Consider the following 27,965-nt stretch of genomic DNA (forward strand, 5'->3'; position numbering starts at 1 on the left):
GCTTCTTTATGTAAACGTGTAAGACCATAGCTTATAGTCTAAATAAAAATGTGTAAAATGTGTTAAGCGTCAAAAGTGCTTTTGCATTTTATCGCTTCCTGGCTGCATCACAAGAAAACGCGCGATGCTTAATTAGAATGCAGATATCTTATGTGCCTTAAACTATTTTGTTAAAATTTTATCACATGACTTTGTCATAGTCGACAGTTTTGTTATAAGACTTCTATTTAAATTGAAGCTTTTATGAGAAAAATTTCAACTGAACTATGAAAGGGAGTTTTCTTTTGTTGCTCTTGGTGTACTACGTCACAATGACCTACTCGCAACGATGTAGGCAATCTGTGAGGACAATCTGTGATGACGACACAACGTTTACTTGGACTCGAAAACTTGATAAAAGTGACGTCGCATGTCCTGAAGACGGGGAAATGAATGAAGATGAAGAGAATGACAACCAAACCGCATGTTGCAACCTGGAACCGCTGCGAACCGACATAGTCACCAGGCTGACCAGTAAGTTCAAGTAGAAGCAAATGTATGTCAACTATTTTTATTTCCAGTCAACACTTCTTTCCAGAAATCGAGGAGCTTCTTACACCTCCCAATACCACTACCATGGCTACTAGTACTACCACTGTTACCACGACAACAACATCTAGTATTACGTCATGTTCTACGTCATTAAGCAACGGTCCCCACACTTTGACGAGTGGAATTGAAGTTTACTGCGAGGATGGATGGACGGTGAGTGAAAGACTTACCACAGTTATCAGTGGAATAATTTACAAATTATATCGAACTTACAGTATTATTGAAAGGTATAAAACCATATATAGAAGTATATACACTTACTGTGTAGTATTGAAGCGATAGTTATCAAGTTGTGTGGACTTCAAGGCGGCAATGCGTTGTGTGCGATTCATTTGCATTGCAGCAAGAATGTAAGAAAATACAAGCGACAATGACTTTATTCTTACACGCATTCGCGCTTTTTTAAATGTGCTTTTTACCACTTTCCTGAAAGCGTTCGAAAACGCTTTGCGAACTTTCTCAAGCAAATGGATTGAAAATTGTGAAATATAAATGTCCCTATTTGTCTGCTATCATGATTACTGTGAGAGTGCTGTGTTGCTGTGTTCTGTTGGCGTGTGCAATTGTGTGTAAATAATCATAAGCCCAGGTTTGGTTGCATGCAACGATGCATAAGAATTACAGTACGCTAATAATTACTTTGTTGTAAACCAACATTACTGCTGTGTCTTCCTTTCGCTTATGCACCATGCGACACAATTGCATTGAATTGCGTAAGTAATTTGCAGTGAAAACGGGCAAAATTCAACCAGCACCACGTAAATCACTTGCGGTAAGCAGCAACTCAAATTATTAGTTTGAAGTTTTCTTAATTTGAAATTTCTAACAATTGCCCGAACTCACCTATCACTAGAAAATGAGCTCCTAATTAACGACAAACCTTGCGTGTTGTAAGCAAAGTGTAAATAGTATCATGCGTGACGTGTAAATGGTGTTGCGCTGTATTGTGACGAAATAGACTAATGATGATTTCATCTACTACCATTCTGCTAAAATGTAAAATTGAACTATTAAAAGGTTTTTCAAAGAAGAATTGATGGAAGTGTGAATTTTAGTCGACGATGGGACGACTACGCGAACGGTTTTGGCCAGATTAACGGGGAATTTTGGCTTGGTAAGAGGAAGTTTGTTCAACTTAAATGCATTTTATTTTGATGTTTTTTGTTCTTATTATTCGTGCTTCATTACTTACAGGACTCGACAACATTCACGAGATGACGCGTGGAGGAGGATGCAGACTGAAGATAGAGCTGTGGGATTTCCATGGAAATCAACGTCACGCCGATTATAGGTCATAAAGCAATTGTTGTGATATAAATAACAAAGATGTTACAAATCTTACATTTATTAATCAACGTAAAACTTTGTGGATTAAATTACAACTTATCTGTCTGGATTCGAATCTTTTAAAGCAAGTTGTTGTTTTTGCAGCTCGTTTTCGATCGATTCTGCTGAAAATTTATATCGACTTCGTGTTTCCGGATACAGCGGAAATGCAGGGGACAGTTTAATAAAACACAATGGTTTCCCATTCTCGACAGAAGATAACGACAACGATTCCGTGTACGTCATCTTATGTTCAGTAACAAATATGTCCAACTTAATAAACATTAAGTGCCACAACCTCAGTAGGATTTTCAGTTATATCCTGCCAGTAACGTATAAGATAGAATATAAATAGATGCAACAAAGTCGCTTTAATCTTTCATGTTTTAATATATTAGTGGTCACGAAAACTGCGCAACTGACTATGGAGGAAGTCAAGGTTGGTGGTTTGATGCTTGCTTCCAATCAGCACTCAATGGAGTCTGGATGCGTCAATCAAGTGAACGTTGGCAAGGAATTATTTGGTTTCATTGGAAGGGAGGGAGCGAACCTCTTAAAGAAACTAAAATGAAACTTCGTTGCGACTGAATGAAATCCACGAGTTGATTTTAACCAACCAAGTAAACATTGAACTGTATTTAGACCGGCAACGCAGAAAACTGTGAATATAAGTTGCCACGTGTATTACGTCATAACGTAAACATTCTAACATTCCGTTATACAGCACGTCATAATATGATATAAGGTTGTCTTGCCAAATTTGTTCCGGGCATGGTGACGTAAAAATGTCGTATGACTCAGAGAAAGTTTTTCATTTAAAAATCTTAGAGATTGCCGTCGTATTCAGATAAAACTTAAAGATACAAATTTAACTTTCAAATAACAAAGCAAACCTTGAAAAGTTTGTAGGAAGACAAACTCTGAGTTTTGAGACATTCTTACGTCATAATGTCCGGTACAATTTTTGCACCAAACCGTCATTCATTCATACGCTCCACGTGTAAATATTCGCGTTGTTTTTACTTGGGCTGAGAATTTAGCTGATTTTCTTTTACCGTTAGCCGGATGGCATTAGCTGTTAGCCACCATAGTCGCTAATTGTCATGTCACATTGTTACTCGCATGCAAAGCGGCTTTATTATTGATAAATGTGATGAAAAGTGTTATATTAGCAACTTATGTTATGCTAGCCCACAAAGTTGGTATTCCAGCATTAAAATGATTAACAGAGTAACTCATTTCCTTGGTTTGGTGACACTTAATCACGCGACACTTAATCACGCAACGCTTAATCACCGACACATAATCACTAGGACATTTAATCACGCGACACATAATTACGCGACACTTAATCACTAGGACATTTAATCACGCGACATTTAATCACACATTTACAGTATCGAAAGTTGCATGTCTACATACGAAAAAACAAATATAAACCTGTAAAGAAATTGTTAAAAAGATTAAACATTGCTTGGGCAGATAAGGCTACCGTACAGACTAGGTAACAATGTCATGCATGGGAAATGTAAGCAACTGCACGAAGATAAACTAAAATCTCGCTTGACAGATAACGGTCAACTGTGTTTTTTGCACGCGCAGTTTCAGTGCCTTGTACCGCATTGGAATAGAAGGTTGAGTACCAGCAATTCCTTGCAGAAACGTTGCACGTTGCATTTGAATGTCTTTTTCAATTCCCTGTATGAAAGTCCACAATGTCGGGTGGTGGCATTGAAAAAGCACTTGGAGACCAAAATGCCAACCTTCGACTGCATTTGTGGTTCTTGCAATGCAACCTGCCCCGGCTTCGTAATGATTCCAACTTTCGATTGGAAAGATGGCTGAGCCGTAATTTCACCACGTCCCGGACGTCGTCTGCGTCTGATATATGTGTGTTCGAAATACGAAAGCAGCTCAGGCACCTTCTCGTGATCGGGCATGCTATCAGCTAAGATCAGAAATGACTCGACTACATCAGAGGAAGGGACCATGGCTAAGGCTGGTAAACACCGAACAGCTGTTCTTAATTCGTCATCAGACTCGTAGTCACATTTCATGCCAATTTCATTAACTTTGCGCAGGACGCTTTGCGTAAGGTGAAAATAACAACTCCTAACATTTGCAGCTAGCCACAATTTCGCTCTGGGCATACCGTCTAGCTGTCTAGCAGATCCCTGCTGCCAAGAAGAATCAGACGATTGTTTCCAGGTCCAGAGTCGTGCAAAAGGTTGCCGACCCCTGCTATAGACAAAAGCGCTGTCCAAGTGATTATGTGTCGCGTGATTAAATGTCGTGTGATTAAGTATCCAAGTCGCGTGATTAAATGTCCAAGTGATTATGTGTCGCGTGATTAAATGTCCAAGTGATTATATGTCGCGTGATTAAATGTCCTAGTGATTATGTGTCGGTGATTAAATGTCGCGTGATTAAGTGTCGGTACACCCATTTCCTTTAATTAATGAACTATCAAAAATTTTGTTCCCAATTCTTTCCTACTTATACGCTTTCGTCTAGGGGCTAACAAAATCTTTAGTCGCCAAGAGCTCTCATGCGCTAGCGGCTAATTTTGGCTGACCAAATTGTTCCAGGCCCAGTTTTTACAAGACATTAGTTTATAAACCGATAAATACAAAGCCGTATTGACGATATGAAATTATAAACGATGTTTTGTTATAAACAGCAGACCAGCATGTTATAAACAGCAGACCATACGAGTGAGTTATATGAACACAAATATGTAAGTAGAAGTCGCTTAATACAGGGACCATTCTATTTCGGTACTAAACCCGATGCGACGTAACTATAGACCTGGTTCGACACGATTAGCCAACAAAGGACCAACAAACTTGTTTTGGTAATTTGCGCATAAGCTGCTTGTTTTATGCCAAGTTTATCAATCAACGCTGACGTCACAGCTAGGGAAGTAAAGTGTGTTACAGATTGACACCAAGTCACACAGCATAAAGCAAGCACGCAAAAGACATGTGTTACGTAAAACGCAGATGTTTAGCCAGGTCAGTAGCTCCTTTCACGACGAATCCCAGTGAAAGAGTCACACCTGAGTGTTGGTGAAAACTTATATTTAAAAACTGCACACAAAAGAGGCATCGACTTAACGTTAAAATTAGAAGAGAAAAGATCACTGTAAAAGCATGGAGTAGAGACAACGCCCTGTCACCAACACTCACTAACCGAACTGCCCCATGTACTCTGAACATTTTATGAAGAAACTGGACGGGGAATTTTATAATTAGCGGGAAAAGCGGCGGCACCACCTGTGCGTGCAACAAATGCAACAAGAACAAATTTCAACAGTGTTAAACCCCAATACTGTAAAAATTAAAGCAAACACGACACCTACATGCGGCAAAATAAACCAATCATAATAACGCAAAGCTCCAAGATAACAAAGACAAACGCAAAAAAGGAAATTATAAAACTAAACAAAGGTAACAGGTACAAAGGTAACAAAGGTAACAATTAATAGTAAAGTAAAGTTACATTTGTTACAAATGCAGCAAGGCAGGCAACAGCACGCGGAAAAGAACATAATAGTCCTAAAGACTGACATGTGACAGCCACGAAGTCATTAAGACAGCGCCCAAATGCAAAGAAATGGTCACAAAAAGATCTGTGAGTATATGACGCGGTTTCTATTGTAGGTTGCGATTAATGAAGTCTATAGTGGCCATCGACATTGTTGGGCTCGGTAGCAGAGAGGATAAAACGCCAGCTCAGAGAACAAACTATAATGTGACCCGGGTTCATTGTCTGGCGTCGTCGGCTCAACCAAATTAAGCTACAAACTAAAACATCAGTCAGAAAATAAAGCGACAAGCGATCGTTTAATTTATGTCAAAATATCATTGAAGTACCTCGGAACATTGCAATTAAAAGTTAAGAAATCTTTGTTAAATTAGCGGAATATTTGGTTGCTCTAGTAATCTATTTTATAACTTAATGTTATTTTTATTCACGTAAGATAGACTTTATTACTTTGTTTGTGGAATTGCATTTTTTGTTGCACTTTTGTCAGTCTGTTGATTTCTTTGGTTCCACGCATCTTTAGTGTGTTAAAAGATATTCGCCTTAAATATTCTTTTAAAGTAATCTACTTGTTCACAAACCGATTAACGTCAATCAGTGTTGACGTCATTCATACGCAATATCTTATCAAAAACAACAGAAAATGCACAGCAGTGAAAAATGTAAATACAAAATCATATTATTTTTTGCGATGTACAGTGACAGTTATAGTTCTATGTGAAAATGAACTAATATATCATATATACTGACAGCTGGAGTGCCTGTTGGATGGTATAAGCCTACCCATAAGTAAAGATTGAAAGTGTGAGCTTGGAAGAAAAACGTTTGCTTTCGTGAAGCCAATGTATTAGTCATGGTCAAATAAGCAGAGCAGATGACGTTTATCTACGTTTATCATTTCAAGAATAAAACATCAGCAAATGCACGAGAAAGTTTTAAAAAATTTACAAAGTTTTTGCGTGTTGTATTTTGCTTTCACGAGACAAAAACAGCGAGGGGGTAAAAATCCTTTTTGCCCAAATTAAGGTTAAATGAACAAAGCAACTGGCCAGTGGTATCTCTCGGTTTGGGGAGGGCGAGGTGAAGTATGGCGCCAGTTACGTTTGGGGGGCCCAAAATTAGGAGAGACGCAGCAATTTATTTTAGTAAGTCTGAGGACATGATCCTTCGAAATTTTGACTTCACATATTGTAGAACGCATAAAATTTTGCTTTTCTTTCAAAAAACAAACTGCTCAACATTTTCTTGTGCGCTTCTTCTCAGTTTTTCGCTGCCTAAAATTGCTCTATGGCGCTCAAGATCTTAAACCCTTCATTTCTTTATTGCTATGGAACGCTAAAACCAGCAGAGAACACAACTATTTTCGTCTTGGCATGACGTTTTAAATCACGTGACGCATTTATGCTTCAACTTATATGAAAGTAATTTTATAACAGGAGGGGACCAATTTACACAGAATTTCGATTTACACAACTTTCTTTATACAGTTCATACAGCTAATTAGCATGAACCAATAGATGACTCCTGTCCTGAAAAACTACGAAGAGTTAACAATAACAATCGTTTTCAACGTTTGTTCGTTTAGAGCGTGTACTCAAACATGGGGTGTCTCTCGGAGGAGGGCCCGAGACGACCTCTTTGCTCGTCTAACCCTAAAGCTACTACTGCAACTGACGTGGAGTTACATTCTTATGCAAGTAAAATCGCTAGCAAACAAATGCGTTTTAATGTTTATGGTGGTATTGCATATCCAATCATATCCTGAATTCACAACAGGACTATTTAAATCAGCCCAGAACCATATATCTGACAACAGATCTACGATTGAAAAATCTATCTCTGTAATAAATCGCACTGTCTTCTAGTTCCAGTATGGAATTGGAACTGTTATGCGATAGAAATTTAATAAAGATGTCATTAGAAATGTTACTGCTGTTGGAATTGTTTATCTGCAAAAAAGTATGTAAATATTTAACTCGGATTCATCGACCCTGCCTTCAGCTTCGAGGCTATGAAACTACTTACTGTGTTTGTTACAAACGCAAGAACACTGCATAAAATAGCAAAGAACAGAGAAGGATGGAGAAGGTTATACAGTGAAAAGGATTTTACATTATTGTAAATTTTACATTATTACAAGTTTGGATCAGGCAAGGAGCTTACAGAAAAAAAGAAGCAAATTAGGGGATTCACCAGAAAGTAGAAGGAAGTAGATTTCATTCTTCATTTTATTATTATTTGTCTTCAACGTGGGGAACGAAAAAATTGCTGCTGACGCAGGTGATGGCAAACATATTAGCAGTTAACGACAATAATTTCCACAAATTGGATGGGCAAATGTGACAAGGCCTCGAGAGCAAAAAGATGCATTACGGACCAATAAGAGAATGAGAAAGAGTTATTAGCATGAGCACGGTCACCAAACTCAAACTACAAAACCCATAATTTAAACACATTTAGTATAAAACAGAAGTTACACTGATAGTTTGGCAGGACATAAGCGTTGTGTTACCGTCAAGATGTAACCGACCTGTTTGTCCCAATGGAAGAAGAAAAACCCCACTAATATGAACTCCATCCATGGGACAGGAGTCCCGTTCAGGTGGCCTGCATGTGCACACGGTAAGAATCTTTTACACAGGTCGGTTATGAGCGGAAGTAGAAAATGGTTAGCTACGTCACTCATATCCAGCCAGATGGTTTGATCAGTTTGTTTAAAGATGCATACATCGACAGAGATGTAACTGCCAGGAAGAGATGAACATATTTAATGCCCGGTTGGATCTTGCAGCAAGCGATCTTAAAAATCCATTTTTCATGGTTGGCAGGAGAAAGTACTGGATTCTGATTTTACAACAGCTGTTATTTAGAGAATAATCGACATAAAGATAAAAATAGATGTAGAGTGGCATGTGGTTCAAGAGAGAAAGCAATAATACTAAGCTTGATAGAAACTGCAATCAAGATAATGTGGGTGTGTAAAGTAGGCTAGCCCTTACACAAAATCAGTTTATATCATAGACACACAAAGAGCAATAAACAACAAAAACATTTGTGTAAAACAGCTCACTCACAGTAAAGTGAACAAAAGGGAGAAAAAATGCAAGTTAACAAACTTCTGAGAATGTGAACGTAAACAAGTGTTTATGAGTAAGATCGGACCATAGTGATTACGGAAAGCGGTAAAATTAAAAAAGTGTGTAAGTGCTCATAAGTACAATTTGATTACAGCGATTTAAAAATAAGGGTAAATTTAAAAGTGCTATACATGAAGATAAAGGCGAGTTAGCCGAGTAGCTGCCAATCAGAGTGCATGTTCTTAGACTGTCTTTCTAGCAAATATACTTTTAATTTGTTACTAAAAAGAGCAGTAGATTAAAATTATCGAAATATGCCATTGTTTTGGTCCACAATATTTTAAAGAGTGTTCAGTGACCTGCTTGCTGGAGAAAGGTAAAGTGTAAGATTAGAACTATTTCTAGTATTTATGTTTGATTTTTCATTAAAAAAGTCTTTATAACAAGAGGGTAAATTTTATTGCCTAAATTTATGAATTTAAGTACGTTTTCCTTCAGGTGGAGTTTAATAGTATCAGATTTATGGCTGGGTTTGGTTTCAAAGATCATGAAATTGGTTTGGCCAATTTCAGAGTGAGCCTGTTGCTTATAAACCATTTTTGATCAGTAACCAATTCCTCTACAACTTCTTTACTAACTTATTGATATTTTTGCCTTGTTTGACCAGATAAGTGTCATCAGTAAACATAATTGCATCCATTTTTGTTAGACAATTTTTAAAGTCATTTACGTAAATGAGGAAAAGTAAAGGTCCAAGATTCAACCCTTGTGGAACTCCATGTTGCATTTTGGAAGTTGAGTTAGATAAGGTTCCATTAAAATTTACTACTTGGTTACGATCAGAAAGATTGCTTTCGAACCAACTATTTGCCATTCTTTAATGCCACAGTGATATAATTTTGCAAGCAGAATATCATTGTTAATTATGTCAAGTGCTTTCGACAGGTCCAAGAACACTCCCACTGCTGAGTTGCCTTTTTCAAAAACATCTCTAATTTTCGTACTTAATAAAGAGGCTGCATGGCAAGTGGTATGGCCTTTGCAGAAACCAAATCAGTTTTCAAAGAAAAAAGTGCTTCTGTTTAGAAAACTAAGTACCCTTGTATTCATTAAGCGCTCCAGAAATTTTGAGAATGGAGAAAAGAAACTTACTGGTCTAGTAGTGCACTGGTGTGGGTCCCCCTTTTATGTGCAGGAATTATTTTGGCTGTTTTTAGGCACTCAATGAATTTTCCCTTGGGTAAGGACATTTTAAACACATTCGATAATATGAATAAAATATTTCCCATTTTTTTAAAGTTCTTTTTCTGGTATTCCATCAATCCCACAGACTAGTTTTAGTTCCATTTTATTGATTATATGTTGTTGAAAAATTAAAAGAAATGCACAAAATTGATTAAGATTAATTCATCTGGGTATTCTAAATTACTCAGTCTCAAAAACCTCATTTTATCGAGGTAACCAACCGACATCGAGTGCGTCCTTGCTCATCTCTGCTGCAAGTATTCTGGTTTGTCAAGTAGTAACGTGAAACCTCAATCATGATCATCATAAAGCACGACTTATTTCTAAATTGTTGTTTTCTTATACATATGACATTGAATATAAGTAACTAGGCATAGATTATGCAACAGTTTGTACGTTCTAGCATTATGGACTAAGTAATTACTGACAACATTTTGCAAAACGTCTGGTGATTAACTGACAATGCTTTCACTTCCAATTGACGTTGCGTGAAGTCTAAAGACAAGTTGGGATAATGACGATCTGATTGGTCGAAGAAGGTTTGCGACCGGTCCACAAGTACAAGCATGATAAACTCGGAGAAGTTGCAGTCAAGTGTTTTTGTGTGCAGGGGTCACTAGAAAAGCAGAATGAAACACTCAAAGAGTAAGTGGCAGTCAAATTAAATTAGTTAATTCAATGCATATATTGGCAAGCTATAAAGAATTGCAATTTTTTTGAAAATATTTTGTATTCCCCCTCATACCATGTGTTCCAATATGACCACTTCATTAACATGATATGAGTGTTCATTATGTGAGTATATGTTTAGGATTCAACGAGAGATCGATGTTCTTTATTGCTTACATCACAATAACATCGTACAAATCGTTGGTACTACGAAATGGGCCAACTGCATTGGCATCATCATGAAGTGTGTGCATGTGGCAACCTTGAGGATCTGTTGATGTCTAAACATGTGGCAGAAATACCCTGGGTGCCAAGGATGCGTTTTGTTTATGAAATTGCAGATGCCTTGTCATATCTGCATTGCTACGATGAAACAAAATCATTTCTTCATGGAAACCTGAAGCCTCAAAATATCCCGTTAACATCAGATTTAGCTCAGTATCAGTAGATGGTGCAATAAATACACAACACACTCCTTACTACACTGCTCCAGAGTTCTCGAAGATTCCCTTACTCAAAAGAAATGCAACAATGGATATATACTGGTGAGGTTGGTTTGCTTTGATTCCTCACCTACTTACTAGCTCTTGCTGTTTAAAATATTGCAATAAATGTTTTCATAGCTGTTTTTCTGTGGAAATAATTCCTGAACTAGAGAATAGACATACACTAGAGATTGCCTATAATAGCACCTCAAAGAGAATTGGAAAGAAGTGCTTATATATGCGACCTGTCATTGCAAATAAATTAATACAGATTAAAACAAAATGCACTTTTATTGATTGTTAAACTGAGAGACAATGATCTAACAAATCAGATGTTCAAATATGGCAGAAAGTGCTACAAAAGTTGACGATAATTTCAAAATTAAAATACTTCTTTGCATGCTTTACCGGTACTTGCCCAAAAGTTTTTTTTTTGCACCGCTCTGCATAAACTGTTATGACAAAATGCTTGTGACAACCAAGTTTTGACTTAAATTGCTTTGGGCCGTACAAACTTGTTTTTCTGTTGCACTTGAAGTTTATGTCAGATGTTACTGTCTGGATGTGTAAAATGGATACTCTGCTGTTAGTGTATTTAGTAGATTATGCCAATTATGACTAAACATAAAAATTCCGGGAAAGAAAATATGATGCAGTGCAGTTGAATTGCCACCATACAACTTGTTCATATATATACAAACTTAGATGTTAAATATGAAATTATGAATCATAGGAATTTGTAGCGATTGATGTAGAAATTGTGCTATTATAAGTAACTTACAAGTTTCTTTGTGTGAAGAACTGTTTATATTAATAAAGTCTGTCATAATGAATAATGTAACTGCTAAGTGTATGCCCATTGTATGACGGTTCAATCTGCAAATTTATGTTGTTGTGCAGTCATTGCAACATTTATAATATAACAAATGCATCCATTTTCAGTCTTAGGGTGATTGGATATGAAATCATCACCAGACATCCAGTATTTCACGGAGTTCCATTTGATTTAATCCTTCAATCGATCAAAGAGAAAGGAAAAACACCTGAAGAGAGTTATCTTTAAGACTTAGAAGCATCGTTGGAAAGCAATCCTGATGAACTGAAGATCTGAAATACTCTGAAAAGCATTGTCGCTCAATGTAGGGATTTTAACCCCGAAAGTCGTCCTGATGTTTGCCAAGGTGATAAGTCTAAGCAGATGGAAACCAGCATGTCTAGTGTGTGTTACACTAGTTGTTTTCATATGTGTTAAAATTACCAACAGCTGATTTTACTTATTGTTAATATCTAAGCACTATCTGGCTTGTCAGTGGAGTATACGCACTGATGTTCGTTTGAAGCAACACATCATGCTGAGTTACAACTACTGACTCTAAAGCTATGGCTCACAGGGTTGGTTGTCTTAACTTTTATTTATTTTGATATTCGAAAATGGCTTCAAGTTTGAAAATGATTAATTAGTTGTACCACTGTGTTTATATCAGTTTTGTTGCTGGGCCAGTCACATAACGTTGCTTGATATATTATAAGTTAGTGAGTACAACAGATGTATGTTTAGTTCTACTATATCTCACGCTTAACTAATTTTCCCAGATCTATGGCAGACTTCATAATGCTGATTACACAGTTTGGATCGACAAAGAAAAATGGAAAGGAGACATTTATTCCGAGATGAAACAAACAGTGATGCTTATTTGATTTTGATGTTTCCGTCATCAAATTATGAGAAGAGTGAAAACTGCCAAAACGAAAATTTGCTCGCTCCTGATCGCAAAAGAGAATTATTATTCCAATTAAGACACAAAGTGGCTTCGAACCTGATGATTGGTTGAGTATGAATTTTATTTCGAAATTCATTTTATTGAACAAACTCATTCATGGCTGGTTTTGAAGAAATTTAAGTCGCTTTTGCCACAAAGCTGTGTTGAACATTACATGCTTAAGCATAGGCGGTAAACTCTACTACAACTTTGGCGAAGGTTCATTTGATGAAAAATTTGAAGAACTACTCAAGGATATTGGTAAAAGATCAGTTTTATGGTTGTACAAACTTCTTTTTGCAATAACACTTGCAGAAAAGGTTTAAAAACTTAAATTTTGACATTTCAAAATGACTTTCTTCACAGAGGCCCTCCCCTCGCTACAACAAAGACTTCATCGTCGCCTCAAACACTTTATGACGTCACAGACGATGATCCAGGTAATTCAGTACTAATAGAAGCAATAGAAAGAGTTACATGCTCTGGTATATAACGCCTGGGAACCGAATCAAATGATTTCATGAGAATTTCTTGATGAATGGAAGTTCTGACTTCTCTCAATCGCCCTTCCAAGCCCACAGGGTGCCAGGTAAGGTTTTGCGGCTGGCCAATGATGCGGACCATGATGACTCACCAATCTCCCAGGGAAGTGGACATTCAGCCAATCACGAGCAACAGTAGCGCAATGTGGAGGAGCGCCATCTTGCATGAAAATCAAATCAATAGAAGAAGTTATGCTTTCATACTTGTGCTCTCTTCATGCAAGATTGGAAGGCGAATACGAGAACTTGTCTTCCATCCCACGAGAAGTTTTCATGAAATCACTTGATTCGGTTCCCAGGCAGCTTGAAAAACTTGTAGCAAATGCGAATTGCCGTATCCAATTTGAAATTAAACTGTATAATTTTTCAATGTCTCTATAATAACTTACAAGTTATTGAAAATAGAACCTTATTTTTAAATCATCCTGTAATGCAGGGATGTCCAACCTGCGGCCCGCCTGAGATTTTTGTGCGGCTCATTAGTCATTTTCACTCCAAAAGTATGTACTTTATGTACCCATTTTTCTTGAAATTTAATAGGTTCTGCGGCCCATTGAATTATTTCAAGTGACAATGCGGCCCACTTTAATAAAAGGTTGGACATCCCTGCTGTAATGTATATCCACAAGTTGAAGAAACTTTATAACTCATTATGTATTTAGAGGTGCACAAGCCAAAATGCAGTATTCTACAGTAGAATAGTTTATTATTGATCCAAAATTTTGATTCCTATTCTACTGTAGAACAGTTTGAAATTTACCAAATTGGAGGCAATACAGCGCTTCGCCTTTGCAAAAGTTCCCATAATTATTTATAGTTAAATTACGTAACAATTGTCAAATTGGCATGATTTAGTGTAGATCATGATAACCAGTGTAGGCTTGGTCTCATGATGTGAAGTCAAATTCAACGACTTATTATTTCGGCTGCGTATTCCAATAAATGCCTATAAGTAAGAAGGAAACCCGTTTTACGAATCGTAAAAAGAAAAATTGAATTTCAATGCATTGAGATTTGGTTCTTGGACCTTCATTCATCCAAAGTGTACACCCCTACTTCTAAACTATGTATAACCTCCTACTAAATGGTCTTCAATTGAATTCTCAGAAAATTTTCAAACTTTCGCCCAAAAAGTGGACAGAAAGTGAAACCGGCCAGTCTACACGGACCCGAATTCTCTCTTATTGTCTTGAACATGAAGGAAGCAGCAGACCGTGGTTGCAGTGGAATCGGAGACAGTATTTCAATCTTCTGATGTTGGAACTCACTCAGGAATGCACTCCAGCCATCTAGTGACAAAGGTCAATTACTGTTATATGCAAGTTAGAATATTATTTATATGCGGACTATATGATATGGCTTATAATTATAAGCCTACCATTTAATGTCATTTTGTGTATTTTCCTAAACGAGTTGAAAGTAGCTGTTTATCTGCACAAGCTGCCTCTCCATCTACCACTAAATTGTAGTTGTCAAAGTTTAACCACAAGGCAGTAAGCATCTAGCATGTGCATGATTACTTTGCCTGACAAGCACTTTTCTATATGATGAAAAAACTGAATTTAAAACTCCAAGTTAAATTTATTGTAATAATTAGTTATTGATCGCTTCTTTTTCTAGATTGGAGTTTGCAGATCCAGTCATTCGATTGAAAAGTAATCCAGCAACATAGTTCGATCTATCGGTCTCATATAGAAAGATTATTATCGATGCATTTGTGCTGTACAATCTAGGGCTCGGCACCAACGCCCAACATTATTACCATATATGGCCAAAGGAAATCGGGCTTTCGCTGATGTACAAATGTGTTTCCCATCCACTGATGTACAGCATTGGAGCTATAAAGTATCAGCAATCTGTTGCTTTAACATATCGCTTGCTCGTATGATATAGTCTGGATAACCTGACTTTAAATGTGGAACTTATCGTTTCTGTATTTCTGTGTTCAGCTGTGTTTTGGTGGCCGTGCAAGTTGTCATAAGCAAGTTGACAGCATGATTATTATTGTTAATGACGAAATATAAACGTTACTACAAGAAACATTTATGTAAATAGCATAACATGTAGTAAAGTTTTTCTGTAACTGCTGTATTCAGAGGCAGCTGTGTCTAATTAAAACCATACAACATCCACATCATTTCTAAGGAAACGAAATAACAAGAACTGTTTGTATGATGTTGATGGTTGTATTACAATAGCACAAGCAGAAAAATTTAGTGTCTGGCTTGTCACGTTAGAAACAATTTGCAAAAATGATTTGTGTTTCCTGCAACATGTTGCCCAGGTGGACAGAGATCCAATGACTAAATTATCTCATCATAGTTTGTGAGTAGCAAAGAGGCAGATTCTTTGAATATCACTCATCAAAGTAATCTGCAACAAATAATAGTGCAGGTAATATATGACAATATTCGCATGTAAGTAGTATAAGTAAGTGTGTTAAGTTGTCACCCTGTTTGTTTTTTATTTGATCTCTGCGTCATTGTCCTTGACCTTGTGGAAGCTTTGCTTATAGTTGACTGGCGTTTGCACTTGTCATTTGAAAGGTATAACCAGAGGTGATCAGAAAGCTCAGTGTAGAGTTCGCGGCGCGGTTGAATAGATCTGGGTCCACCTAAAACAAACAACATAGGTCCATGTAACTTCTACCACAGTACGTTGCATATCTATAGCACTAAAGGCATTTGAAAGAAGTTTTTTAACAAATTTACTTACTGACCACTCGATGTTGACAAAGAGTAATTCCGATTACTGTACATTCTGCATTTCAGGGCAGGATCGCCACACGTCATACCCGTGGGAAAAAAAGCGACAGTTTTCGAAATATGAGCATATATCAAATTGTAAACTTAACTCAACTAAATTCTGGATTTCAAATATTTGATGGGTTTGGTGGCCATTTATATAATCATATCATCGCATTATTGTGTTTTGCTATCTTGCAAGTTTTAAGCCCTTGGGATTATCTACTTGATTGTTGATTATCTCAATTATTCGGTATCCATATATACAATCATATCATCGCATTATTGAATGTTGCTAACTTGCAAGTTTTAAGCCCTTGGGATTATCTACTTGATTGTTGATTATCTCAATTATTCGGTATCCATATATACAATCATATCATCGCATTATTGTATTTTGCTAACTTGCAAGTTTTAGCTCTAGAGAGACTGAAATTTTGAAATACCTAGGACGACGGAGGGTGTCATTTTGACTCTTAAGTATTTTGCAGTCCAACAGTCTCTTTTGTTTACGTTTATATTTAACATAACAACACAAACAAGTCAAACATCACTAAACAAGTGACGAATGATGCCAAAATGGTCCAAGTATAATTCATTTGCTTTCAATTTTAATGCAAAAAGTTGCACAGATGGAAAGTGACAGCATGATTAACTTGACTACCTCATAGTTTGTGAGTAGCAAGGAATCTGATTCTTTGAAGACCACTCATCAAAGTAATCGGCAACACATACATAAAATAATAGGTTATATATGACGTCATGTATATGTAAGTTGTACAAGTAAATTTGTTTAACTGTGACCTTGTTCGTTCTTATTTGATCTTTACCTCATTGCCCTTGACTTTGACCTTTGATGACCTTGGATTCTTTGATTTTAGCGGACCGGCGTTTGCACTTGTCAGCCGAAAGTTATAAGGACACATGACCAGAAAGCACGGCGTAGAACTCCCGTCGTGGTTAAACAGACCTGGGTCGACCTAAAACATAAAATATATATCCATGTAGCTTCTACCACAATATGTTGTCTATCTATAGCACTAAAGACAATTGGAAGAAATTTTGTGCAAAATTTCACAAATTTACGTTGCTAACCACTTGATGTTGACAAAGAGCAATTCCAATTTCATTCTGCATTCCATCACTCGGCGGTATCGCCACACGTCATACCCGTGGGGAAAAAGCGACAGTTTACAGAATGACTGACGGCGGAGTGTTCAGACGAGAAGCTTTCAAACAAAAAATTCAGTAAACATTGTGGCGTAAATATGAGCATATGTTAAACTGCAAACTTAACTCATCTCAATTTTGAATTTCAATTATTTGATGGGTTTGGTGGCCACATATACCAGCATATTTTTACGTTATTGTGCTTTACTTTGACCTTTGATAACCTTTAAAGTCCAACAAAGTTATCTCAATTCAACTTTGGAGCTTGATTATTTCGTAGGTTTGCTGGACATATATCTTGAATGTTTTATGCCTCGCAGCGTCTTGCACAGATGGAAAGTGACACCATGGTTAACTAGACTACCTCATAGTTTGTGAGTAGCAAGGATTCTGATTCTTTGAAGGCCACTCATCAAAGTAATCTGCAACACATACATAAAAGAATAAGTTGTATATGACGTCATGCATATGTAAGTTGTACAAGTAAATTTGTTTAACTGTGACCTTGCTTGTTCTTATTTGATCATTGCCTCATTGTCCATGACTTTGAACTTTCTTGACCTTGGATGCTTTGCTTTTAGCTGACCGGTGTTTGCATTTGTCAGCCGAACGGTATAAGGACACATGACCAGAAAGCACAGCGTAGAACTCACGTCAAACAGATCTGGGTCGACCTAAAACATAAAATATATCCATGTAGCTTCTACCAATGTATCTACCACAATACGTTGCATATGTATAGCACTAAAAACAATTGGAAAGGTTTTGTGCAATATTTCACAAATATACATTGCTGACCACTTGATGTTGACAAAGAATAATTTCCACTTCATTCTGCATTCCATGACTCGGCCATATCGCCACACGTCATACCCGTGGGAAAAAAACGACAGTTTACAAAATGACTGACGGCAGAGTGTTGAGACGAGAATCTGTCAAAAACAAACAAAAAAATCAGTAAAAATTGTGGCTTTAATATGAGCATACCTTAAACTGCAAACTTAAATCAACTCAGCTTTGGATTTCAATTATTTTATGAGTTTTGTGGCCACATATATACAATCATACTTCTGCGTTAATGTCCTTAACTTTAACTTTTGATAACCTTGTGGATGCTTTTGGTATAGCAGACCGGCGGTCGCATTTGTCAGCCGAAAGGTATAAGGACACGTGATCAGAAAACTCAGTGTAGAACTCACAGCGTTGTTGAATAGACCTGGATTGCCTTGAAACATAAAAATAGATCGATGTAGCTTCTTCCAATTCCGGAAAAGCCCAGTCCTGCTTGAACTTTCTTCAACTCCTCCAAGATCTTCAGAGAGAAAATGTTTTTTTCGGACTCTATTGCAAACGGTATTATGGACCAGACAGCTGTGATTCAGAAACAAACTTGCTGGCGCTAGGTGAAGACACACCTGGTGCATCAGCGGCAGATCAGTTGGATTCATTAAAAGAGCTGGATGTGGATTAAAGACGATGAAGTCTTTTGATCATTTTTGTGGAGGAGATCGTGAATATGTTCCCACCTCTCGTCCGTTGCTGGGAAGCTCTAGGTACTCAGCGTCTGATCTGGTTTTTGCAAATCACTTCATGTGTCCAGTTGGTCCAGTGCTGCGCCTAGAGAAGCATCCATTGTTTCCAGACTAATAAGTTTCATTATAGGGATGCCAATGGACCATGACTCTGGTCACTCTGGGTATCAGATTTGGGGAACTCCATGATATCCAGCATGCCAGAATTGCGCTCATCTATGGTCACATGGAAAATAGCAGGCTTGCGACCTAAACTAAAACAAAGCAAAGTAAATGTGTGATATAGGCCTATGTTAAAATCACTTGTCGACCAATATAACCTATCAATAGATGTTCGGTTATTTTTGTGAACTGAGGAGTTGAAGTAAGCTATTGTACAATGTATACAGTGATAAAACTCAAACACGAAAATTAACTAAATTGATGAAATCATGGAAAACATATCACGTCACGCATGAGTGATCACCACGTAATGAGCGCGTGCAGTTTTGGAAAAGTACATAAAGTATTGCTTATGACGTCATTTGATTTTGTGAATAACTGCACTAGAAATAGTGCGAAGTAAGATTGTTAGAGTCGATTTATAATAGAGTGTTAATGTAAAGTTATAGCAAGCCCCGCTATTGCATAATCAATACTTTATATTACCATCACCTCAAATGCTGTGGGTCTGTTGTCGTCGTTTAGGTTTGTGGAACAGTTTGCTTCATTCAAAAGTTTTGATTGTTTCCTGTCAGTGAGTTCCACGCTGTGACGAAGTACGTTGATGTTTTGTTCATTGACCTTGTGCTCTGTTAGCGTGTATGCGCGTTCTAATAATAACAATTCTGTCAAGTATTGAGATTTATTCAAAAAACAACGTTGCAATGCATTTGCTGTTTAAATCAGCCACCATCCATAAGGTAATACAAATGATGTATGAATATTATTTCCAAATTATCAGGTGTCATAGTCATAGATTAAAATTAAAACTTGCTGCATTTACTTTAAACGAGCATTATTCCAACTGAGTTAGTAGGTTTATTCTTTTGAGAAAATTCCTTAATTACTTACTTTTTGGATTGAATTTTTCCTTCAGCTTATTCAAGAACCTGATCAGCAAAATGCGCATCTTTCAAATCCCTGCTCCAAATACGTACTCAGCGTCTGACCCGGTTTCTGCCTGAAACATTCGGATAATTTTATTAACTGTCCAGTTGGTGCATTTCTGCGTCTAAAGAAGCGTCATAGGTGGGCAGTACCGCAGTACTATAGTACCGAATTACTGTACCACGGTACTTTGTTAGTACCAGTAACGTTACCGTCGGTATTTTTGAAAAAGAAGTGCCATATCTCTGTACCGAATTCCTTTTTCAAAATATTTCAATCCGTCCCGGTACTCGGTACTTTTCATGTGATTATTTCATAACTTTAACGAGTGTGTTTTCAAAAATAAGTGTTAATTAACCTTTAATGCCAATTTTAGAACCTATTTATGTTTTTAATCTAGAAATACCAAATAAAATTGCAAGCGAGTAACGTCACATATGTTTTGACCTGGAGTAACCTTTACCGGGTCATAATAGCGACAAATATTGCATTTGCAGTAGCATTTTTTGCACAAAATGTACCGGTACCGAGTACCGAGGAAGTACCGAACTACTTTTTAAAAATAGTACCGAATACCATAACCGTCGGTACATTTTTTGCCAATTACCGGTACCGTTACCGACGATACTTTCAAAGTACAGACTACAACCTCTGAGAAGCGTTTATGGTTTCTAGATTGATAAGTCTCATTGTACGGATACCAATGGACCATGAATCTGGTCAGTCTGGGTATCAGGTTTGAGGAACTCCATGATCTCCAGCATGCCACGGCTTCCGAATCCACGTCATCTATGGTCACATGGAAAGTAAGAGGATCACGACAAGAAATGCGGATCATAACCATTCTGGTATCGAAGAATTACAACATAATAATTTAATGTTGTCCGCGTCTTTTTGTAAGCAATATGCGTTAGAAATAGAAGGAATACAACAATTAAAATTTGAGAAATCAACAAACAAGGCAAATTAGTATATACGGTAAGTTTATTTTATAATCACTTGTCAACAACAATGACAAATCATGAAAAATATATCGCGTCGCGCATGAGTGATCACCAAAGTATTAAGCGCTGTTCTTGAAAATTACACAAAGTAAGTTTATGAAACCATTCGATTTTGTGAAAGTTTTGTAGAAATAACACAAACTAAGATTTTTTTTTGTTTACTAAGAGTCGATTTATAATAAAGCGCTAATATAAAGTTTATACGCCTTGCTATAGCATAATCTTTACTTTATATTATCATCACCTCAAATGTTGTGGGCCGGTTGCCGTCGTTTGTGGAACTGTTCGCTTCATTCAAAAGTTTGATTGTTTCCTGTTGACGAGTTCCAGGCTATGACGATGTACGTTGTTGTTTGCTCATTGACCTTGTACTCTGTTAGCGTGTATGCGCGTTCTAATAACAACAAATCTGTCAAGTATTGTTTTTTTTTAAAACCAACGTTTCAATGCATTTGATGTTTAATTCAGCCACTACCGATAAGGTAATACACCTGAAAAATGAATGTTATCTCCAAACTATCAGGTGTCAAAGCCTTAGATTGAAATTAATATTTGCTGCATTTTCTTAAAACGAGTATTATTCCAATTGCGTTAGTAGTTTGATTCTGTTGATAAATCTGTTCAATTACTTACTTTTTTTGATTGAGCTTTTCATTCAGCTCATTCAAGAACCAGTTCAGCAAAATGCTCATCTTCCAAAACCCTGGTTTCAACTTCTTTGGGCGGATTCAATCGCCGATTATAATTTTTCTTCTCTACCTCCTGTATCTGTGTCAAGGAGGAATTTACTGTATATGTAAAACGACTCTTGACAGTGTGCAGGCCACAACATACCTTGAAAGACTTGATTGTTTTCCAACTCTGACATAAACCTTCGCACAGGACTTCAGCCAAGGATCTGCATAATTTTTCTGAAAGTTCACATAACTTGTAATTTGAACTGGATAAATGTATTTCATCATTGTTTTTTCAAATTCTCTATTTAGTGGGTTGTTGAAAGTTACATTTTCCTCCTCAAAAATTCTCGTGGGAGTTTAAACTTATACCTTTCTCAGTAAAAAACAACAGAACACACCGTGGCAGCACCTTGTTCTACCTTCAGCTATCTCTGTTCTTAAGCACAATTTCATTTCTCAGTTCTCACCAGGCACGTCAAAGTTGCAAGTAGCTTGCGGTGCCTTTGGAGTAAGTGCGACCACCGATGTCAAATTCTAAGCGAAAGTTACAATTAACCATTTTATTAGTAGCTGACCAAAACCTATTTTAATTGCATGTGTAACGATATATTTTTCTTATTTCAATTTGCGTTCACTGTTTGAGTATTTATTTACGTAATTGAGAGTTTCACAGTATGAGTTTACTGCACTTTTCGTTATTTTGAAAATGAAGTTAGACCCTATGGGTGGCGTTAGAGTGACGAACCTTTTTAATTAAACGAGTCACAAATGAAACTTTAACCTGGAAAAGATACAAGTGGGGTCATGGATTTATTTAAATGTCAAGATCGATGAGAAACTTGCTGCTGCATCTTCTCTGCAAGTTTTATGGGTTCCTGGGCTGGTAATGTGTAGTTTTCAGCTTAACCTGCAGCCTTGTATCTGGGCTGAGGCGATTCCTAGGCCTTGATTTTCTGAAATTTATGAGTAATCTTAAACGTCATCAGGCAATCACTACAAAGGGTAGAAATCAACAAAATTATTTGCTAACAATGAGCAGCACAATATTTTTTTTACGTCACAAACGGCAGACTAGGCATGATAACGCAATACTTCGGGCCGAGTAGTAGTGCCAGTTTGCTGTACGGAAATTCAATCCGGTACTAGATTAAAATTACGCTGGGCCTTGTTGCAAATATTTACTACCATGTTTTTCACTGAAACATTTGTTCATATTTTGTTATAATTTTGAAACGACAAGTGGGTCACTGATAACGCAGGTCAGTGGTTCGCCATCCCTGCATTGTACCGTTTGTTTTGTTCACACGCAAGTCTCATTTGCTTGGGCCTAACTCCTAAGGTCGACACTTTGATTTCATTCTCCTTCTTCGGTTGATTAAGTCGAGGTACCGCATGTTAAAACGGGAAGGGTGACTGGCTTTGATAGGAAGGATTCGAGATGTGACCTGCTTGGGTAGAGACGTTTTCTTAGTCGTGGCTCCTGAACGAGTATTTTAGTTGACATCCCAGCGCGCAGTTAACTTTCTACTCGTTGTTCCTGTTTTACTGAATGGTGGGATTGACCGTGTGAGTCATTGCAGTAGCGACTGAAGAAATCCTGGTTGTTGCGTTACATCGATCAGAACCTGACAGTGTACTACGGACATATCCGTTACATACGAAATGTTTTACGCCATTTATTCGGACGTCGTCAGAGCATTGAGCACACAAACAAGTGCTATAAACTCAATTTGCTGAACCGGCTTATATGGTTATGGGGAATTACCTAAGTCGAAACCACCATCAGCCGGAATACATTATTTTTTATTCGTTTTAAGCGACCGAGCATGTAACCTAAACACACGCTTCATGTGCCCGTGAAATACCCACTAAGCATGCCGACCCTTGCCGCCTCAAATAGGACTTTGCGTGTCGTGTAAACTTAAATGATATATTTCCACACTTTGTGTTTCTAATCCAAATGACTGAATCGAAAGTGTTGTTAGCAAGCAATTGACAAATAAGATGTTCTGAAACAAATCATAGCACAGCCATAGAACAATTCCCAGCAAAAACATATTCGTTGACTTGAGGAAATAATTTGCTACGTTGCTGAAAATACATCTCGTAAAGAAATTGGAAGATGCTTTCTTTGCCAATATCACTGTAATACGAAACTGTGGGGATCATGATAGTAATTGCAATTAGTTATATAAATTGGCATTTTGCATAAGTTTTTGCATTTTCTCCAGTTAGACAAAATTGAATATTAAAACGTTTGTATGTTTTATTCGAGTTAATCCCATATACAAACAATCAAAGTCCAAACTAACGTATGGACGGTAGTTGAAGTATTTCAAGTAGCATTGTATTTTACCGTGTAATGTTTGAAGGTACTTGATGAGGGTTTCGGTATAATAGAAGATGTAACATAGCTTGTACGTAGAAATGTATTGTTTCCTAGTAATCTTTATTCAAATCGTAGTTCCAAATTGACATGTGACGTATTTAAGTGTGTCAAGTGGTTTTCCGTACTGATGTAAATCGTTTTGAATTCTTTGTGATAAAAAGCTTAGAATGGAACATTTGACAAGTAGATACGTTTCCGTGTATAAGTAACATGGCGTTAGCTGATGGGTCAATACTGGAATATAAAAGCAAATGTTTGGTTTAAATCGCTCTCTTAGAAATGCTCTTCCTTCTGAGTTATTTCCTTTGAATTGAAGTTATTACTAAGATATTGGGAATTGGAAGCATGGTGTAAATATTGCTAATTCGATACAACTTATTCGGACAATATAACAATTAGACTTTATGAAGTTGGTGTTGATTTGAAGAAGCAATATAGAGACAGTAACGCAACGGAGTCAAAGATAATTATCCCGGAGTCAAACAGTAAGACTTGACTTGTCCTTAGGCCAGCCTAAACACCCGACACACCATCATTCCCATAAAACAATAAGCATTTCGTTATTTGACGTTCGAGTGGGTTTTTGTAGCCAAGAAAAGTTAATAATGAAACCTGATAATAACAATTAAACTTATTCCTATCGTTTTCAAAGCAATTCAACTTTCCATAATGTTCGAAAATAACGTCACAATGAGTTGGATTGCGTCATATCAGCTTGTGATGATGCAGAACCGGAGCCAGACTATGATTGGATAAGCAATCATGCGTCACAAGCAAGGTTGTTGGAAATGTGTTTTGTGAATATTCCCGGAAAACAATCAAGTTATTACGTCAATGAATCTGTTTTGAGCATGACCCGAAAATAAAACAGGTGTTTTTCGCAACTTTTCCACATTTCTTGACGTAAAACTTTCTCACTTCCTTTCTTTCTTTTTACTGCTTTTGTGTTCACGAACAACATAGTTTTGGTCTGGATAAGGCGCCATGATGACGTGATCTTCGAATTTGACGACCTTATTTCCGAGACCTTTTTACGTCATCTTGGAAGCCACGAGCTTCAACAGACGGCTATATACAGAGCAGCGATTTGGTAGGATTTCATATCATCAACTTCAACGGAAGATCTTCATAGTCAACCATGAGAGGATTGATTCTTCTGTTTTCATTGGCTTGTTTCGTCATGATGACCTACTCGCAACAATGTCGTCAAGTCCTTACCACTGTCTGTGATGATGACGTCGTCAATTCAAGCATGCAGAAAGGAGACATAGGTGATGTCGGCAGATCTGGAAAATCCGGAATTCCTGGAGCTCAGGGGCATCCAGGAGCCAAAGGAGAACCCGGAGGAGCTGGAAAGAAGGGGATGCAAGGAGAATCGTGCGCTCTGGGGTCGCTAGGAACCGACATAGTCACCAGACTGGCAAGTAAGTTGATTTCTGATCATAGATTATTTATCTTAATCATCGTCATTTTTCATGCGAGCATAAAGAACTCTGCAATAAACCTACCAAAAGATGTGGACTACAGACATTTTACAATCTACGCGCCAACACTTATATAGCGCTCATACGGTATAGTCTATGCTTGTTGTCTTGTTTAATTGTATGTTTATGGGCGATTTTTGCCTGAACCTTGCTGGAAAAGTTCAATCTTGTTTACAACAAAAAATTGTTTCCAGAAATCGAGGAGTTTCTTACACCTCCCAGTACCACGACCATGGTTGCTACCACTGTTACAACGACAACACCATCTAGTATTACGTCATGTGCTACGCCATCAAGCAACGGTCCCCACACTTTGACGAGTGGGGTTGAAGTTTACTGCGAGGATGGATGGACGGTGAGCGAAAATCTTTCCACAGTTATTAGTGGAATAGCTTAATAATTATATTGAAATTACAGTAGTATTGAAAGGTATAAACGTATACATAAAAGTATATACACTTACTGTGTAATATTGAAGCGATAGTTTGCAAGTTGTGTGGAGTTCAAAGCGGCAATGCGTTGTGTGCTATTCATTTGCATTGTAGCAAGAATGTAAGAAAACACAAACGACAATAATTTGTTTTCACACGCATTCGCGCTTTTTTAAATGTGCTTTTTTCCACTTTTCTGAAACTTAATTCCCAAAACGTTGAATGAAGGTTGTTTGCCAACTTGCGGTTGATTCGAAAACGCTTACTGTCTGTAGTTGTGTGCGGTTGTGCAGAGCCGATCACAAGCCCTCATTGGATCACATGCTACGATGCATAAAATGACTGTACGCTAATAATTACTGTGTTGCATGCCAACATTACTTTATGCAGCACGCGATACAATTGCATTGAACTGCATATGTCGCTTGCAGTGAAAACGGGCGAAATTCAACCAGCGCCACATAAACCTGATTTATTTCACCCAAATCACCTGCAGCAAACAGCTACCTATAATATGAATTTAAATTTTTCTTAACTTGAAGTTTTTAGCAAAAATATAAACATGTCACTGGAATAAGAGATCCAACTTGACAAGATATATCTTGCGTGTTGTAAGCGAAGTGTAAATATTGCCGTACTTCTTGTATTATGACGTAATAAACTAAAGGTGATTTAAACATATAAATTAAACGTGTTACACTTGTGCTAAAATGTAAAATCAAATTACTAACAGATTTTTCAAAGAAGAATTGACGGAAGTGTTAGTTTCGAGCGACGATGGGACGACTACGCGAACGGTTTTGGCCAGATTGATGGGGAATTTTGGCTTGGTAAGAGGAAGTTTGTTCAACTTAAACGCATTTTATTTTGATGTTTTTCGTTCTTTTTATTCGTGCTTCATTACTTACAGGACTCGACAACATCCACGAGATGACGCGTGGAGGAGGATGCAGACTCAAGATAGAGCTGTGGGATTTCCATGGAAACCAACGTCACGCCGATTATAGGTCATAAGAAGATTGTTGAGACATAAATAACGAAGATGTTAAAATCTTACATTCATTAATCAACGAAAAACTTTGTTGAGTAAATTACAACTTAGCTCTCTGGATTTGAACTTTGTTGTTGTTTTTGCAGCTCGTTTTCGATCGAATCTGCTGAAAATTTATATCGGCTTCGTGTTTCCGGATACAGCGGAAATGCAGGGGATAGTTTATCATATCACAATGGTTACCCATTCTCGACGGAAGATAACGATAACGATTCCAGGTACGTCATCTTATGTTCAGGAACAAATATGTTCAACTTAATAAACATTAAGTGCCACAACCTCAGTAGGATTTTCAGTTATATCCTGCCAGTAACGTATAAGATAGAATATAAATAGATGCAACAAAGTAATTTTAATCTTTCATGTTTCAATATATTAGTTCTGGTTTAAACTGCGCAACTGGCTATGGAGGATCTCAGGGATGGTGGTTTGGTAGCTGCGCCCATTCATACCTCAATGGAGTCTGGATGTGTCAATCAAGTGGATATGCTCATGGAATTACTTGGTATCATTGGAAGGGATATAATGAACCTCTTAAAGAAACTAAAATGAAACTTCGTTGCGACTGAATGAAATCCACGAGTTGATTTTAACCAACCAAGTAAACATTGATCTGTATTTAGACCTGCAACGCAGCAAACTGTAACTATAAGTTGCCACGTGTATTACGTCATAATATATACATTCTCTCAATCTGTTATACCACACGTCATTATGCGGTTGTTATGTAACATTTGTAAGTTTTTCATTCAAACCTTGGAGATTGCCGTCGTATTCAACTCAAAGATATAAATTTAACTTACAAATAACAAAACAAACCTTGAGAAGTTTGTAAGAAGACAAACTCTGAATCATACGACATTTTTACGTCACAATACCCGGTAAAATTTGGCACCACACCATCAATCAATTATACGTTCCACGTGTAAATATTCGCCATGTTTTTATTACAGCTGGGAATTTAGCTGATTTTCTTTTACCGTTAGCCACCATAGTCGCTAATTGTCATGTCACGTTGTCAATCGCACGCAAAACTGCTATATTATTGATAAATGTGATGAAAAGTGTAATATTAGCAACTTATGTTATGCTAGCCCACAAAGTTGGCATTCCAGCATTAAAATGATTAACAGAGTAACACATTTCCTTGAAT

The 27,965-nt window shown here is 37.2% G+C and overlaps 3 protein-coding genes and 2 long non-coding RNA genes across 9 annotated transcripts in view; 3 read left to right on the plus strand and 2 right to left on the minus strand.

Annotated features, from left to right (window-relative positions):
• Positions 1-180: 180 nt before the first annotated feature.
• LOC143450621 (fibrinogen-like protein A) lies at positions 181-27,954 on the plus strand. 2 transcript variants are annotated; one of them, XM_076951240.1, is made up of 6 exons: positions 181-513; positions 578-744; positions 1,609-1,705; positions 26,672-26,768; positions 26,899-27,030; positions 27,192-27,954. In XM_076951240.1, exons 1-6 carry the CDS (start codon positions 267-269, stop codon positions 27,379-27,381), a joined length of 930 nt encoding a protein of 309 aa, XP_076807355.1. In that variant the 5' UTR covers positions 181-266; the 3' UTR covers positions 27,382-27,954. The 2 variants fall into 2 exon arrangements, with proteins under 2 accessions (XP_076807355.1, XP_076807354.1); XM_076951239.1 differs by lacking the exons at positions 26,672-26,768; positions 26,899-27,030; positions 27,192-27,954 and adding exons at positions 1,786-1,882; positions 2,023-2,154; positions 2,316-3,151 and having other exon boundaries at positions 182-513.
• The window catches only part of LOC143450625 (uncharacterized), a 47,222-nt gene continuing 32,223 nt past the window's right edge, over positions 12,967-27,965 (plus strand). Inside the window, exons 1-3 of one of the 3 annotated variants that reach the window (XR_013114737.1) lie at positions 12,967-13,139; positions 14,349-14,542; positions 14,862-15,373. This is a non-coding gene — a long non-coding RNA (uncharacterized LOC143450625). Of the gene's footprint in view, positions 13,140-14,348; positions 14,543-14,861; positions 15,374-27,965 lie in introns of those variants that run through there. The other 2 variants (XR_013114738.1, XR_013114736.1) reach the window with 2 other exon arrangements.
• LOC143450622 (uncharacterized) lies at positions 15,501-20,639 on the minus strand. 2 transcript variants are annotated; one of them, XR_013114735.1, is made up of 10 exons: positions 19,741-20,639; positions 19,342-19,499; positions 18,355-18,941; positions 17,954-18,087; positions 17,660-17,829; positions 17,380-17,577; positions 17,081-17,214; positions 15,961-16,965; positions 15,693-15,855; positions 15,501-15,614 (listed from the first exon to the last, which is right to left on the minus strand). XR_013114735.1 is itself a non-coding variant. In XM_076951241.1 (4 exons), the coding sequence occupies exons 2-4, from the start codon at positions 16,031-16,033 to the stop codon at positions 15,605-15,607; spliced, it is 246 nt and encodes an 81-aa protein (XP_076807356.1). In that variant the 5' UTR covers positions 16,034-16,965; positions 17,081-17,368; the 3' UTR covers positions 15,501-15,604. The 2 variants fall into 2 exon arrangements, 1 of the variants encoding a protein (XP_076807356.1); XM_076951241.1 differs by lacking the exons at positions 17,380-17,577; positions 17,660-17,829; positions 17,954-18,087; ... (1 more) ...; positions 19,342-19,499; positions 19,741-20,639 and having other exon boundaries at positions 17,081-17,368.
• LOC143450626 (uncharacterized) overlaps positions 21,123-27,965 on the minus strand; it is a 46,161-nt gene continuing 39,318 nt past the window's right edge. The window contains exon 5 of the long non-coding RNA XR_013114749.1: positions 21,123-21,174. This is a non-coding gene — a long non-coding RNA (uncharacterized LOC143450626). The remainder of the gene's footprint in view (positions 21,175-27,965) is intronic.
• LOC143448503 (uncharacterized) lies at positions 24,659-25,727 on the plus strand. Its single transcript, XM_076948280.1, has 2 exons — positions 24,659-25,270; positions 25,525-25,727. Exons 1-2 carry the CDS (start codon positions 24,985-24,987, stop codon positions 25,725-25,727), a joined length of 489 nt encoding a protein of 162 aa, XP_076804395.1. The 5' UTR covers positions 24,659-24,984.

The sequence above is a fragment of the Clavelina lepadiformis genome, chromosome 3, assembly GCF_947623445.1.
Source record: "Clavelina lepadiformis chromosome 3, kaClaLepa1.1, whole genome shotgun sequence".
In the NCBI taxonomy this organism is placed as follows: Eukaryota; Metazoa; Chordata; class Ascidiacea; order Aplousobranchia; family Clavelinidae; genus Clavelina; species Clavelina lepadiformis.